Below are 16,575 nucleotides of genomic sequence, written 5' to 3'. Positions count from 1 at the left end.
TAAGACCAATGTCTTGGAAAAATATATCACTCTTAAATCAACACAGTAGTTAATACTATGATCAATGTTGATTACAAACTAAATGCAGGACATAAATAATAATGGAAATATAATTGTTTGTATATAGTATATCATTTGTACAAAGGTTTAACACGTGAACAAGGATATTTCACATGACTTTACTGTGTATATAATTGAACAGTCTTTATGTTGTGTACAATGTGTATTTATAATATGTTGTACGAAGAAAATTTCCAAATTTTTGGAAGTTCATCTTGTATTTGACATTGTTTATTGGGTTCAACTTCAGCCAAGACCAGGGGTCTCAAACTCAATTCACCTGGGGGCCACTGGATGCAAAGTCTTGGTGAGGCTGGACCGCAAGAAAAGATTTCTTAAAAAAAGGTTTGCATACTCCTCAGCATGTCTAGTTGTATAATGACATTTCAAATTGTATCCCTTGCCCCTGTGCTCAAAAAAGAAATACTGCATCTCCCACTTTTCCTGGAATTGTCTTCGCTCGTCACTAACCTTTCTCTTCACTGCAGGCTTTGAAAAAGACATGTTTGGGGTTGTGGAATATTTAGTATTTAGTCGACGCACGGAAAATAATGTTCTTTTCGCAATGTGTGTCGTTCCGCTTTCCCTCCCTACAGCAACACGGCGGTCGGCGGATAATAGCCGGGAAAGTACCGGCATAGCAAGCGCAAAAAAGTGACGGCTCCCGGAGTGTAATCCGGCGTCATATAGAAATATATGTAGTGTTCATTGTGTGGGGCAATGCAAATTAAACAATAAAAAAACTGTATGAATTGGTCCAGGTTATCGGGGACTGTTATTACTGACGGACAGGTGTCGCAGTGTGATTGCAACCAGGCACACCAGAAAACACTTGTCTCCATGGCAACGTCTATGTCGCTTTCACTCATTTGCCGCTTTTCCACTAATGCAGGGGTAGGCAACCCATAATGTTGAAAGAGACATTTTGGACCCAAATAACCACGCTGTCAAGCACCATTCATATATTAGTTGCAGGCCGCACTAACATAAACTTTCATATTAAGGCGGGGGCCGCAAAATAACAGGCCGAGTGTCTGAGACCCCTGACTTAAACCCTTTCGGTCTGCAACATTTTCAATTCATGAATGTACAACTGTTTGTTTATTTTGTTGACCACTGACCGAAGAAAAAATAAACTAAAACTAAACTAAACATACTTGGGGTTTGATCATTTAGTTTTTCTTGAGCTCCTAGCATTATACTGCTGTTAAAACGTTACAGTATTGTTAGCACTGAGGCTCAAATAGCTATGCTGATGTTGCTAATGTTTGTGTACTCCAGCCCACTCCTAAATGGACCATGCTTCTATCTGAATTATGGCGTCTATGATGCTGAACAAGCGCAGAGTTACAGTGTAGCATTCTTGATGCTACACACTCTGTGGCAGACCATAAGGGTTTGGAATTCTCACCTGTGGGATGTTGACCAAGATATTACTGTTGGCCACGTTAGCCACCCGTATGAGCCCCTGCTGAATGATTCTCTGTCCCTGCACCTGGACATTGGGCACAGAGGCCCGGGGAGCCAGCAGAAGAGGAGGAGGTCCCGAGCCGCTGTGCTGTTGTGGTTGCTGACGCAGGCCAGCGATATGCTGGGGAGTCACAGTAATATACTGAGTGAGCCAGGGACAAAGCACATGGTGACACAGGAGACGTGGAATGTCACTTGGTGCGTACCTGGGTTCCCCGGACCAAAGGTGGCATGACTGTCTGAGAGTTATGTTTGGATTGGATGTGTTGCCCACCTCGCACCAGTGGCGGGGGGATCACGGTGCCTGAGCTGCGACCCGTCACCTGTTAACACAATATATGTTACCAGTTGTGCACAAAAATCCCACATCTGTATCATACACTTGTGATTTTCCATGATCTTTTGAATGAAATGTTAAAACTATTTAACATGGTTAAAACACGTTTATAAAAAGTATAAAAGTCTAAATTTGACATTCAGCTATAGATTGCTAATCTGACTCTTGCCAGATCCTTGTAGTTGGTTGAGCTCCACACAAGAATCTGGGCTCGAGGGCAATGCAAATTCCTTCAAGACAGCAAAAAATAATAAAACAATCAGGATCACCGGGGGGGATTTCATAGATGTGACATAGCGCCGACGCAGACTGTTTGATTCAAACAACAATGGCGGCACGCAGCGAGGAGTCGTGTGATGACATTGATTCTGCTATTGCAACTCTTTTGTCGAATCAATCAAATATAAATTCTTTAAATTAATTAATTAATTATTTTTTCTCTGTCCATAGCCAATATGTTGCCTCTTCTGTTTTGGATTTCCCAGCGTCGCTCTCATTAGTGTCACGGGTTGATTTCGATGTGAGTGGTTGAAGCAGCAAGTCAAAGTGGTTTATCCAATCACATACAATTATCTTTTTTTACAAGGCCCCGCCTTCTGAAATACATCTCTTATTGAGAAGTCCCAGATCCTTGTGTGGAGCTAAGAGAACTACAAGGATCTGGCGAGAGTCAGGTTAATAGATTGCAAGCGTTTAGAGGTAATATCCATTATTTACATTGTGAGCTACATGCAATAGTCATTTTAACCTTGACAGTTTAGGTTAAAAAGAAGAGAACATAAATCAACTTAAATAAACATGTCGAAGATACAATGAGGACTTTAAACACAGGTCTATGGTGTGTTTATACCTGGAGGGGTCCTTTGCTTGATGTAATGCTACCTCTCACCAGAGGAGGTGGAGTTGCCACAGAGCCAGACAACTAGGGAAAAATAAACATTAACTTAAAGCTGAGCTGTACATTTCTGCAGTCTATTATCAAACATAGATGCTTGACAAAACATCTCGTGAATTGAAGTCTTATCAAACATAGATGCTTGACAAAACATCCCGTGAAATGAAGTCACCACCGGCTGATCCACAAACCACCCTCTAGGGATTTGAACAAAAGCCAATATTGACCTGACCCACAAAGAGGCCTTGGTTGTCTTCTTACCTTCTGAGCCGTGCTCTCCTTCTGGATCTGGCTCTGTCGTAGTTTCTTAAGTAGTACTAGCTTGGCCTCCTGGAGTCTTAGTTCTTCTTTCAGCTGTTTAATGATTTGCTCCCTTTCTTCAGGGGAACTCCTCTATCGAACAGAAAGAGACAGCTGATGATATTTCTATACCAGCAAGCACAATTTCAACACATATAAACCTTGCAAGCACTATGAGTTTATAACAGTTTGTCCCACCATAAGTTTGTCCGTGTCGGTCTTGGTGAAGCAGTGACCGTTCATGAGGGGACTGGATGGCTCGTTGTCTGATAACACAATCACGTCATCCGACAACGACGGCTGGCGCTCCCTCTTAATTTCACTGAGGGGATACAGGAAACAATAATACTTAGAAAGTGTTTTAACAACATATTAAGACTAGGGTTGTAAGATATACCGGTATTAGTATAGTACCGTGATACTAATGAAACATATACGGTACTATACCACCTCTAAAAAGTACCAGTCCCCCACCCGTCGGCTATAAGACATGGCTAGCTAGCCTTATGAATAACGCTAACACTGTCATAAACATGTGCCATATAGTGAAACCATACTAAACAACAATGACAAACGCATTGTGGGAGAATATTTGCATTGCAACACAACACAAACACTACACAATTCCCAGAATTCCCTGCAACACCAACTCTTCCGGGATGCTACAAACGTCATTGGTGGAGCTACATGTTAGTTACACCTAACATTCACTGTAATGATACCAGCACAAGAGCATATCTAGTCCATATGATTACATCGATATTTTTTCGCACCACAAAATCCTCTTTAGTTTTTTAAAAATGTATATTATGTTTAAAAACTTTAGGAAATATGTCCCTAGACACATGAGGACTTAGAATATGACCAATGTATGGTCCTGTAACTACGGTATCGGATTGATACCACATTGGGTATAATCCAAAACCAATGTAAAGTATTAAACAACAGAACAAAAAGTGATTATTACATTTTAACAGAAGTGTAGATAGAACGTGTTAAAACAGAAAATAAGCAGATATTAACAGTAAATGAACAAGTGGATTAATAATTCATTCTCTACCAATTGTCCTTGATAATTTTGAAAAATTAAACAATGATAAATGACACAATATGTTACTGTATATGTCAGCAGACTAATTAGGAGTCTCTATTTGCTTACTTACTATTAAAGGACAGGTTGTCTTGTATGGTCACAATTTTTATTTTAGGACAAACTTGCAATAATAAACAGATTTAATGTACCCTAAGATTGTTTGAGCAAATAAAGCCTATAATGGCATTTTTTGTGGTACCTTTTATTTAGAAAAGTACCAAAATATATTTGGTATAAAATATATTTGGTACCGGTACCAAAATATTTGTATCAGCATAGATTGGTATCTGAATTTAAAGACAGAACACCATTATATAAAATCTATAGTCGGCAAACACCTTGCAGTTTCATCCACTAGATGGCAGTATATAATTGGTTTTGATCACTCTCCCAATGTGGTTCAAACTGTGCACTGAGGCAATAAGAGGACAAGCACTAGGAGATCAATAATGGAGTAATGGCGGCAGTGGGAGTATAACAAAGGCTCCAAAGGCACCTAACAACAACACGGGATCACAAGTTCCGCTGAGATGAGACAGTCCCTCACAAAAAGCGTGCACAGTGCAAATTACAGGAGGAGCAGTTAAGACGAAAATGAAACTGGCTTTTCCTGATGATTTGAGAAAAACAAACATATACGGATGAATCTTGAAGGGTGGGTGGAGATAGGCGACCGCGGGTGGAGGACATTGCAAGTCACATAGGCTGCATGGCAGAAGAATAAATCTGCTTCTAAGCAAAGCAGGGACCAACGCAAAAGTCAAAGTTGGACGACTGAAAAATGATGCACCCACAGTTAAGAATTACTCACGATGTGTCAACACCCAGGCCATGTTTTTAACCACCAAAAGGCCTCCTTTACCCTCTGCTACCTTTGTGGCCTAGTCAGACCGGGAAGAGCCTGGGCCTCGACTCTCCCCTCCCTCCAGCTGCCGACACCAAAGTCACAAGTTGAGCCGAGCCGAGATCCGCCGGAGACACGGGAGAGGGTGACATGATGGGGGAGGGGAATACATGGCCAGGAGCCAACCTATTGTGTACACGCTCTCTCATTCACTCAGTCACTCAACCAGTCACTACTTGGCATACCCCTCCCCCAAAAGTACTTGTGCATCTTTTATACTCCCGATTAGTTCTTCACACTTCGTGCACACTTGTACGGGACAGCTCTCGGCAGGACACAATTGCAGGACGACGTCGACCAATGAGGCCGCAACTAAGTTATGTGACATTAGGAGACATAAAAAGATCACAGTTTAGCAGATGTGTTTTACTGTGAATAGCCAGTGTCCCTACATTGCAGAATATGCTCACACAGGCAGAGTGCCCCCTCTGTGTCAACTCCTACACGCACTCCAAAGTCGGTTATATTGGTAAGTGGAACGGTTATATTGGTAAGTGGAACGTGTCTCCCAAAAAATTTACTTTTTAATGTTATGACAGCGATACGTCCCGAGGGCTTGCTTATGAAAAATCTCCCTTACTTACACCTCGCTTTTGAAGCTCCATGTTTTCATGACATCATGAAGGGAAAAAATTATTCCTAATGGATGTGATACTGCTTGTGACCCGCCTCGTGTATGCGCCCACCACTTCACAGACGACAGCTTTTTGTAAAATAAAAGTTTTAAAAACAGGCTTTGCCGTACATCTTAAAGTAAAGCTACAGTGGAGCTGTAAGTTTGATCGTTTACTTACAAACCCTGTTTCCATATAAGTTGGGAAATTGTGTAAATATAAACGGAATACGATGATTTGCAAATCATTTTCAACCCATATTCAGTTGAATACAACATATTTGATGTTCAAACTGATAAACTTTTTTTTTGTGCAAATAATCATTAACTTTAGAATTTGATGCCAGCAACACGTGACAAGGAAGTTGGGAAAGGTGGCAATAAATACTGATAAAGTTGAGGAATGCTAAAGTAAAGTACGATTGTCACACATATACTAGATGTGGCAAAATTATTCTCTGCATTTGACCCATCACCCTTGATCACCCCTTTGGAGGTGAGGGGAGCAGTGGTGCCGCGCCCAAGGAATGCTCTTCAAGCACTTATTTGGAACATCCCACAGGTGTGCAGGCTAATTGGAAACAGGTGGGTGCCATGATTGGGTATAAAAACAGCTTCGCAAAAAATGGTCAGTCTTTCCCAATAAAGGATGTGGCAAGGTACACCCCTTTGTCCACAACTGCGTGAGCAAATAGTCAAACAGTTTAGGAACAACGTTTCTCAAAGTGCAATTGCAAGAAATTTTCGGGACATTGTCTTATAGCCGACGGGTGGGGGCATCTACGGTCCACAATATCATCAAAAGGTTCAGAGAATCTGGAGAAATCACTCCACGTAAGCGGCATGGCAAGAAACCAACATTGAATGACAGTGACCTTCGATCCCTCAGACGGCACTGTATCAAAAACCGACATCAATCTCTAAAGGATATCACCACATGGGCTCAGGAACACTTCAGAAAACCACCGTCAATAAATAGAGTTTGTTGCTACATCTGTAAGTGCAAGTTAAAGCTCTACTGTGCAAAGCGAAATAAATTTATCTACTACATCCAGAAACGCCGCCGGCTTCTCTGGGCCCGAGATCATCTAAGATGGACTGATGCAAACTGTAAAAGTGTTCTGTGGTCTGACAAGTCCACATTTCAAATTGTTTTTGGAAATATTCGACATCGTGTCATCCGAACCAAAGGGGAAGCGAACCATCCAGACTGTTATCGACGCAAAGTTCAAAAGCCAGCATCTGTGATGGTATGGGGGTGCATTAGAGCCCAAGGCATGGGTAACTTACACATCTGTGAAGGCAACATTAATGCTGAAAGATACATACAGAAAGATACATATGAGGGTTGCTAAAAGAAAAGGTAATGTAAGACAGTGGTGAACATGCCCTTTCCTAACCACTTTAGCACGTGTTGTAGCCATGAAATTCTAAGTTATTTATTATTTGCAAAAAAAAACAAAGTTTATGAGTTTGAACATTAAATATCTTGTCTTTGTAGTGCATTCATCTGAATATGGGTTAAAAAAGAAATTTGCAAATAATTTTATTTTGTTTATATTTACATCTAACACAACTTCCCAACTCATATGGAAACGGGGTTCGTATGCAAATAGTCTAATCTAGCATGATGTTGCTGTTAAGACTATAAAAATGGGACGCATTACCTCCCTGCTTGGCACTCAGCATCAAGGGTCGGAAATAGGGGGTTAAATCACCTAAATGATTCCCATGTGGGACCACCGCTGCTGCTCACTGCTCCCCTCACCTCCCAGGGAGTGATCAAGGGGGAAGGGTCAAATGCAGAGAATGATCTTGCCACATCTAGTGTGTGTGTGTGACAATCATTGGCACTTTAACTTGAACTTAAAATGTAATAGTAAGGTTAGCGATGAGAGTGTTTTGTGAAACGGTGGTGTCCTTATGTGTGGGATGTTGTTGTGGTTTGCGCAGCCATTTTAGACAATCGTGATTTAGGGCTATACAAATAAACTATGATTGATTGTGTACGGCATCTATTACATTGGACAATTGCCGTTACAGTGTATATATTCCTGGAGTCACACACTGTTAGAGACAGGCATTGGCCAAAACCGCTCATTAGCAATAAAGCTACAGACACGCAAAATGGTGTATGTTTCCAGTAGAGCTTGCTAAAAGGTCTTTCAAGTCATCTAAATTTGGGATTTTGGCCAACACACTCCCAACACACTACTGCTGGACCTATGAGGCTTATTTAAAATAGCTGAAAAATAATGAAATATGAGGCAGCACATATTTAGCAGTGTGAAGCGACCGGAATGATAATCAGCACCTCCAAGTCCGAGTCCATGGTTCTCGCCCGGAAAAGGGTGGAATGCCATCTCCGGGTTGGGGAGGAGACCCTGCCCCAAGTGGAGGAGTTCAAATACCTAGGAGTCTTGTTCACGAGTGAGGGAAGAGTGGATCGTGAGATCGACAGGCAGATCGGTGCGGCGTCTTCAGTAATGCGGACGTTTTACCGATCCGTTGTGGTGAAGAAGGAGCTGAGCCGGAAGGCAAAGCTCTCAATTTACCGGTCGATCTACGTCCCCATCCTCAACTATGGTCATGAGCTTTGGATCATGACCGAAAGGATAAGATCACGGGTACAAGCGGCCGAAATGAGTTTCCTCCGCCGTGTGGCGGGGCTCTCCCTTAGAGATAGGGTGAGAAGCTCTGTCATCCGGGAGGGACTCAAAGTAAAGCCGCTGTCCTTCACATCGAGAGGAGCCAGATGATGTGGTTCGGGCATCTGGTCAGGATGCCACCCGAACGCCTCCCTAGGGAGGTGTTTAGGGCACGTCCAACTGGTAGGAGGCCACGGGGAAGACCCAGGACACGTTGGGAAGACTGTCTCCCGGCTGGCCTGGGAACGCCTCGGGATCCCCCGGGAAGAGCTAGACGAAGTGGCTGGGGAGAGGGATGTCTGGGTTTCCCTGCTTAGGCTGTTGCCCCCGCGACCCGACCTCGGATAAGCGGAAGATGATGGATGGATGAGGCAGCACGGTGAAACAGGGGTTAGTGCATGTGTCTCACAATACGATCATCCTGAGTATTCCTGAGTTCAATCCAGGACTCGGTATCTTTCTGTATGGAGTTTGCATGTTCTACCCGTGACTGCGTGGGTTCCCTGCGGGTACTCCGGCTTCCCCCTACCGCCAAAAACATGCACCTGGGGATAGGTTGATTGGCAACACTAAATGGTCCCTAGTGTGTGAATGTGAGTATGAATGTGAGTGTGAATTTTGTCTGTCTATCAGTGTTGGCCCTGTGATGATATAGCGACTTGTCCAGGGTGTAGACCGCCTTCCGTCCGAATGCAGCTGCGATAGGATCCAGCACCCCCCGCAACCCCAAAAGGGACAAGCGATAGAAAATGGATGGATGGATGGATGGATAATGAAATATGAAACCTTTAATACTACTGCCCAGTTGTTAAAAGAAGCCAACCTAATAAGATAGGAAAGAGAGAAAGGAGATTCCTTTTCAAGCTCCACTCAAGTCTGAGACCAGTTTACATTTCATATATGCACTTCTAATAAACTATGTCCGATACGAAGGGGCAATCTGATGCTTTTTCAACCTTGACCTACATAACTTGGGCCTCTCTTGAAAAAACTGCAACTGGACAAGTTGGTTGGGAAGAACTCCCACATCAGGTCGGTTATGAGAGGTTCGTTTTGTTTTCACGCCTCGGCTTTATGTGGACCGCCACACTGCAAGAAGTGGTCAATCAGTAATCGCAGGGGGATCGTAAGCCTTGTGTGGAGCGTCAACCTCCATGGGGTGGTCTACTTAAAGTACCAGTATTGAAGCTATTATCTTATATATCTGATATATGACACCAAAAGACTTCCAAAGTTTGCAAATAAATATATTTTATCAAAACAGTATCAATCTCACAGAGTTTACTGAGCCATTTTGATAGTTAATGAGCAAGGTAGTCACATGATCCATGAAATAGAGGTGGCAACCACAGATCCCTTCCCCATCAACAACAATGTTAATCAGGCAAACTTTGTGATAGCCAACAGCTTTTATCTTGGGAAAAATTATAATCCAGAACCTTACATTTTTAAGCCTGAACTCATAGAGAATGTGCAATAACTTTTAGAAGTGGAGCGCTCAACGGATGCAACTATAGCGAAACACTATTGCATCAACATAATTTTGTAGGTGCTAAACATACAAACTTAACCATAACAAAACCAACGGGGCACTCTCATAATCCCCTTCAGATGAAGATTCAACCGCAATCCTCACTAAGTGATAAAAAAAAACGTTGCTGCAACTAGCATCTTTTTCGCCATCTCGGGGCATGTGAAAGTCGACCATGGCCGCACTAGTTTACTAACAGGTGAAAATTGGATGATTCAAATCTAGAGTTTACTTTTAGCAGGTCAGAAATCCGACATAGGAAAGTCGAAGAGGTGAAGAAAAGTCGTAATTTCCAAAAGCTTGCATCTTAACATTTGACCTTTCAATATGTGATCAGTATTTTCCACAGAACTGCAGTCCCACTGTGGCGCTTGGGGTGGGTTACATGGCGCCATTGCCACATTTACATAAATTGGCCATTGATGCATTATGGACGCAAAATACGGGAAATTCCTCTTCCCCTCCACCCTGCAAGAGTATCAATCAATCAATCATAGTTTACTTATATAGCCCTAAATTACGAGTGTCTCAAAAGGCTGCACAAGCCACAACGACATCCATGCAATGTGTTTTCATGAGAGTGTCAACAGGTAGTGTTGAGTATTAAACAGTATAACTGGTGTATGGAATTACTGATGCTGAGGATTTTCAGTCAGATTAGTCTTCAGAAGCACTCATCAAATTTGATTGTTGACTTCAACATGTATAACCTACTTTAGTACCTAAACTACACAAATACCATACCGTGTTATTATTGTATTTGTATTCCAGTGGAACAAATGCAATGTCTAAATAGAGATGCCCGATAATATCGGACTGCCGATACCATCGGCCGATAAATGATTTAAAATGTAATATCGGAAATTATCGGTATCAGTTTCAAAAAGTAAAATGTGTGACTTTTTACAACGCCGCTGTACGGAGTGGCACGCGGACATAGAGAGAAGTTCAGAGCAGACAACACACAGATAACAACATTGGGGGCGTGTCTTAAAGGCACTGCCTTTGCATGTCGGCCCAAACACATAATATCTACGGCTTTTCACACAAAAGAGAATGCAAGTCATACTTGGTCAACAGCCATACAGGTCACACTAAGGGTGGCCGTATAAACAACTTTAACACTGTTACAAATATGTGCCACACTGTGAACCCACACCAAACAAGAATGACAAACACAATTCGGAAGAACATCCGCACCGTAACACAACATAAACACAACAGAACAAATACCCAGAACCTCTTGCAGCACTAACTCTTCTGGGACGCTACAATATACACCCCCGCTACCTCCAACCCCAGAACCCCGTCACCCCCACCTCAACCTCCTCATTCTCTCTCAGGGAGAGCATGTCCCAAATTCCAAGCTGCTGTATTGAGGCATGTTAAAAATAATAATGCACTTTGTGACTTCAATAATAAATATGGCAGTGCCATGTTGGCATTTTTTTCTTGAGTTTCTTGAGTTGATTTATTTTGGAAAACCTTGTTCCATTGTTTAATGCATCCAGCGGGGCATCACAACAAAATTAGGCACAATATGTTAATTCCACGACTGTATATATTGGTATCGGTTGATATCGGCATCGGTAATCAAGAGTTGGACAATATCGGAATATCGGCTATCGGCAAAAAAGCCATTATCTGATATCTGTAGTCTAAATCTTATCATATGCATGTAAACTGAATAATAATATCAATTTCAGCAAATATACTAAAATATAACGTCAATAATAAGTGTCAAACTGTGGTCTTAAATTAGCACATGCAAGGTAGCCATATCTCAATCATTCCGCATTTAGATGCTATTTACTAAATAAACAGCTGTTATTTCGACTATAACAATATTTGAACGTCAACGAACATCACACACACTTATGAGAAGCAGTTATTTTAAATGAATCTTTGGCACTGACTTCCAGACCAGTAGCGATCACAACATTCTTTTAAAAACGGAAGAAAAAGTGACAGTTTCAAAGTAAAAAGTTTAAAAGTAAAAAGTTTAAAAGTAAAGAGTTTCTGAATACACCAAAATTTCTCAACAGGTTGCGACAAATGTATTTATGGCGGGCCGCCACAAAGACATCACCGTATCAGAAACACTAATTCCACAAGTGCGGAGAGGGTTCAAAAGTGACAAGTGGCAGTGACAAATTATGATGAGTCACCACTCGGTCTCCACTTGAACTGCCATCACATCGCTGCGTGCATTTTATCTCTCCACCAAAGCACATCACATGACATCAGGCGTTTGTCCGTGTGGTCATGTGACACACCCACAATTCCTGCTGCGGGGCTCCTCCCTCAACCAACGGCTCCTTCCCATGTGGAAACCATGGCAACAGCCAGTTGGAACCAGTTTGTGACACATACCCTTCATTTTGTGCGAGGAGGAGCATAAGGCCAGAGCTCAGGTGCTGGCGTGGGAGAAAATGGAGCCCGGGGCCCGCAGGAGCCTCAAACTTCTTCAAAATGGGGGAGTGTAGGCAAGCCTACTTCTTCTACTCCTCTTCTTACACGCAACCGCAACGCAACTTCCTGTTCGGTTCAGAGCGCTCGCATGAGCAAAGTTCGAGAGGAACCTGAAACTCCAGTGGACACAGCTCTATGCAACCACAATGTATTGAGCTTGCATGCAAAGAAACTAAAAATAACTTTAAAACTAACCATGTGAAGAAAACGGATCAATAGTGTGACAGCCACATTATCATCATTAATATAACAGTATCATCAATTGTGCGGAACTGGTCATTCAATAGGTTCCACTTTAGTTTGACAGCCGATTAGAAATAAGATGTTGTGGTGAAGAAACTTTGAAAAAACACACACGATGGATTTATATCATTTGGTTGATGAAGAGACGACCATGTAAGGTGAAAAGCAAAAAGTCCCCTATGCCATCCATCCACCCATTTTCTACCGCTTATTCCCTTTTGGGGTCGCGGGGAGCTACAATCGAGCGGTAGGCGGGGTACACCCTGGACAAGTCAAAAAAGTCCCTTATGGTGACCATAAATTGACAACACAGTCATTTTGAGGTGTCCTATTTTTTTCACCCGACTGTATTTGTGTAAGCTTCAACTACTAGACAGGTGCACACACAGTAGTGACAATTCTGAAAAGGCATGCATACCAGGTACGCTGCCAGTGCTATTGTTTTTTCAAATACACCACATGGTGAGCGGTTTTTAAACCCCAATGTTTGACCTCTATAAGTAAGCTCAACTTGAGATTTAAGTCAGTTAAAAGTTAAAGTACTAATGATTGTGACACACACACACTAGGTGTGGTGAAATGTGTCCTCTGCATTTGACCCATCTCCTTGTTCCCCTTCTGGGGGGTCAGGGGAGCAGTGAGCAGCAGCGGTGGACGCGCCCGGGAATCATTTTTTGGTGATTTAACACCCAATTCCAACCTTTGATGCTGAGTGCCAAGCAGGGAGGTAACAGGTCCCATTTTTATAGTCTTTGGTATGACTCTGGTATTTCTCACATGCGCTTGTATAACCCCAACTGTAACTTTAAGGTGTTTGGCCAAAACAGCTACATTGGGAAAGAACTAGGGCTGGGCGATATATCGATACACGCGATATATCGCGGGTTTGTCTCTGTGCGATATAGAAAATGACTATATCGTGATATTCGAGTATACGTTCTCACGCAGTTGCTTTTAGCTGCGGGCATTACACTACAGGCTCTTCTCACTCTTTCCTGTGTCTCCTTCTCACAGACAGTAAGCGCACCTTCTTACACACGTCACATACTGTCACGTCATACGTCACATAAGTATACGCCATCGCGGAGCAGAGAGGGTGCAGCATGGGTAAGGTTAGCTGTGATGCTAGCAGAGCCGCGCGAGTGGTAATACAAGAGAAAGAAGGTGTGAATCTGGTAACAAATGAAGGAAGAATTAATTCCCAAGAAAAACAGCAGGGGTCCATCGTCTGGTGGTGGTTCGGCTTCAAGCGGGAAAATGTCGAAAGCGGGAATATGCCGAATAAACAACTTTAATTTGTCAAGTGTGGGGCAGAAGCGTTGCTACCAAAGGTAGCATTACTGCTAATATGTAGCATCATTTGAAAAGTCACCTGCTAGACAATGAAGAGTGCTTGAAACTTCACATGTCAACATCTCTGTTCGGTGCCACACGCCCACACCATCAAAAATACAGAGGCAAACATTTCTAGATCAACACCGTATGAAAAAAAGTCATGAACAAAAGGAGATAATGTCCGCAGTAAACTACCACATAGCAAAGGACATACACTATTTGATTTCCTATTATGCAGCTCATTTTTATTTGAAACTTATTGAAATATCTTGTGTGATATCATGCACAAAAGTGCACTTTATTTGTTTTAAACTATTGTAGCTGAGTTCTGTACAAAAAGTGCACTTTAATTTAGTGTTGTTTTGATGTCATCTTAGTGACATCATGCACAAACGTGCACTAATAGCTTGTTTTAAAATGTCTCTGACAATCTTGCACTTTCAGTTTTGAAAATTTCATGAATGTTTGTGCCACTGCTTAATAACTGTTTAATAAATACAGTTTTGGTCAATTGACTTAGTTGTGATTTCCTTTTCTGCATGAAAGTTAAAAATTAGCAAGTATTAATGCAGTATGAACAAGAATGTTTTAATGTAGACACATAGAATCATCATACTGATGTGATTATATGCATCAAGTGTTAAGTCAAGGCTAAGGCAAAATATTGAGATATGTATCGTGTATCGTGATTAAATATCAAGATATTAAAAAAAGGCCATATCGCCCAGCCCTAGAAAGAATCGTTTTAAAAAGGACTCAAGCATGTTTTTGAAGTTGAGCAAGATTGGTTGGAAAACTTTGCACTGATATATAGGCGGGACGAATATTTCTTCATGCATTTTGGCCTCCCTGTTCACACACAAACGCAAGTTTTTGTCCTTGAAAACAGAGAGTGGACAGGTAAAACTAAGCGTTGTGTCATAAGAAATGTAGGACATTCGCTCATGTTTTAAACTTTATTTATTAAAAACAGAACATAAGGTTATTTACTAATGAGCGTTGGTTTCATTTTGGTGAGTGGCGGACGTGCGGGCTTGCGTGTTAATACCACACGAGCGATTAAAAACAATAATTCATGATGATTCCTAGGCTCCGTGTTAATGTTGCCTGACTTTAAAGATGATGTAAACATCATCTAATGTATTCATATATTCATATATATGAGAGATGTCAGATAATGGCTTTTTTGCCGATATCCGACATTATCCAACTCTTAATTAACGATACCGATATACATCCATCCATCCATCCATTTTTTACCGCTTATTCCCTTTGGGGTCTCGGGGGGCGCTGGTGCCTATCTCAGCTACAATCGGGCGATATATACAGTCATTGAATTAACACATTATTCTGCCTAATTTTTGTGTGATGCCCCGCGGTTTGCATTAAACAATTTAACAAGGTTTTCCAAAATAAATCAACTCAAGTTATGGAAAAAAGTGCCAACATGGCACTGCCATATTTATTATTGAAGTCACAATTTGCATAATTTTTTTTAACATGCTTCAAAACAGCTTGGAATTTGGGACATGCTATCCCTGAGATAATCCTGATTCCCATTACAACTATGGGAAATACTATTTTTGACTTTCACGAAGTGCTTTTTTTTTTCTTTTTTTTTTAAACAACAGCTACAAAAACAATGAAGGCACACAGCTTCAGTCCAGAGTATACCAGAGCATACTTGCCAACCTTGAGACCTCTGAATTCGGGAGATGCGCGTCCCGGAATAATTAGTGCTGCAAGGGTTTCTGGGTATTTGTTCTGTTGTGTTTATGCTGTGTTACGGTGCAGATGTTCTCACGAAATGTGTTTGTCATTCTTTTTTGGTGTGGGTTCACAGAGTGGCACATATTTGTAAGTGTTAAAGTTGTTTACACGGCCACCCTCAGTGTGACCTGTATGGCTGTTGACCAAGTATGCATTGCATTCACTTGTGAATGGGTAAAAGCCACATATATCATATGACTGGGCCGGCACGCAAAGGCAGTGCCTTTAAGGTTTATTGGCTCTGTACTTTTTGAAACCGATACGATAACTTTGAAACGAATACCAATAATTTCCGATATTACATTTTAAAGCATTTATTGGCCGATAATATATATATATATATATATATATATATATATATATATATATATATATATATATATACACACATATATACATATACATATATATATATATACACATATATACACATATATATACATACATACATACATATATATACACATACATACATATATATACATACATGTATATACACATATATACATATACGTATACATATATATACATACATATATACACACATATATATATATACATATACATATATATATACATATGCATATATATACATATACAGATATACATGTATTTATATATACATATATATATGTATACATATACAGATATACATGTATATATACACATATACATATACACATATATACACACATATATATATACATATACAGATATACATGTATATATACACATATATACATATATATATATATATATATACACATGTATATATTATACATATATAGATATATATACATATACAGATATACATGTATATATACATATATATACATATATATATACATATATATATATATACACACATATATATACATATATATATATATATATACACACACAC

At 40.8% G+C, this 16,575-nt stretch overlaps 1 protein-coding gene across 1 annotated transcript in view; it reads right to left on the bottom strand.

Moving 5' to 3' along the window:
* The window catches only part of gatad2ab (GATA zinc finger domain containing 2Ab), a 91,610-nt gene that overhangs the window by 5,321 nt on the left and 69,714 nt on the right, over positions 1-16,575 (bottom strand). The window contains exons 4-8 of the mRNA XM_061888855.1: positions 3,261-3,384; positions 3,024-3,155; positions 2,718-2,789; positions 1,737-1,853; positions 1,472-1,651 (exon numbers count right to left, since the gene is read on the bottom strand). Coding sequence (XP_061744839.1) covers positions 1,472-1,651; positions 1,737-1,853; positions 2,718-2,789; positions 3,024-3,155; positions 3,261-3,384 — 625 coding nt within the window. The remainder of the gene's footprint in view (positions 1-1,471; positions 1,652-1,736; positions 1,854-2,717; positions 2,790-3,023; positions 3,156-3,260; positions 3,385-16,575) is intronic.

This window comes from Nerophis ophidion, linkage group LG26 (genome assembly GCF_033978795.1).
Source record: "Nerophis ophidion isolate RoL-2023_Sa linkage group LG26, RoL_Noph_v1.0, whole genome shotgun sequence".
NCBI classification, from domain to species: Eukaryota; Metazoa; Chordata; class Actinopteri; order Syngnathiformes; family Syngnathidae; genus Nerophis; species Nerophis ophidion.
This window is presented reverse-complemented; position numbering and strand designations above follow the sequence as displayed.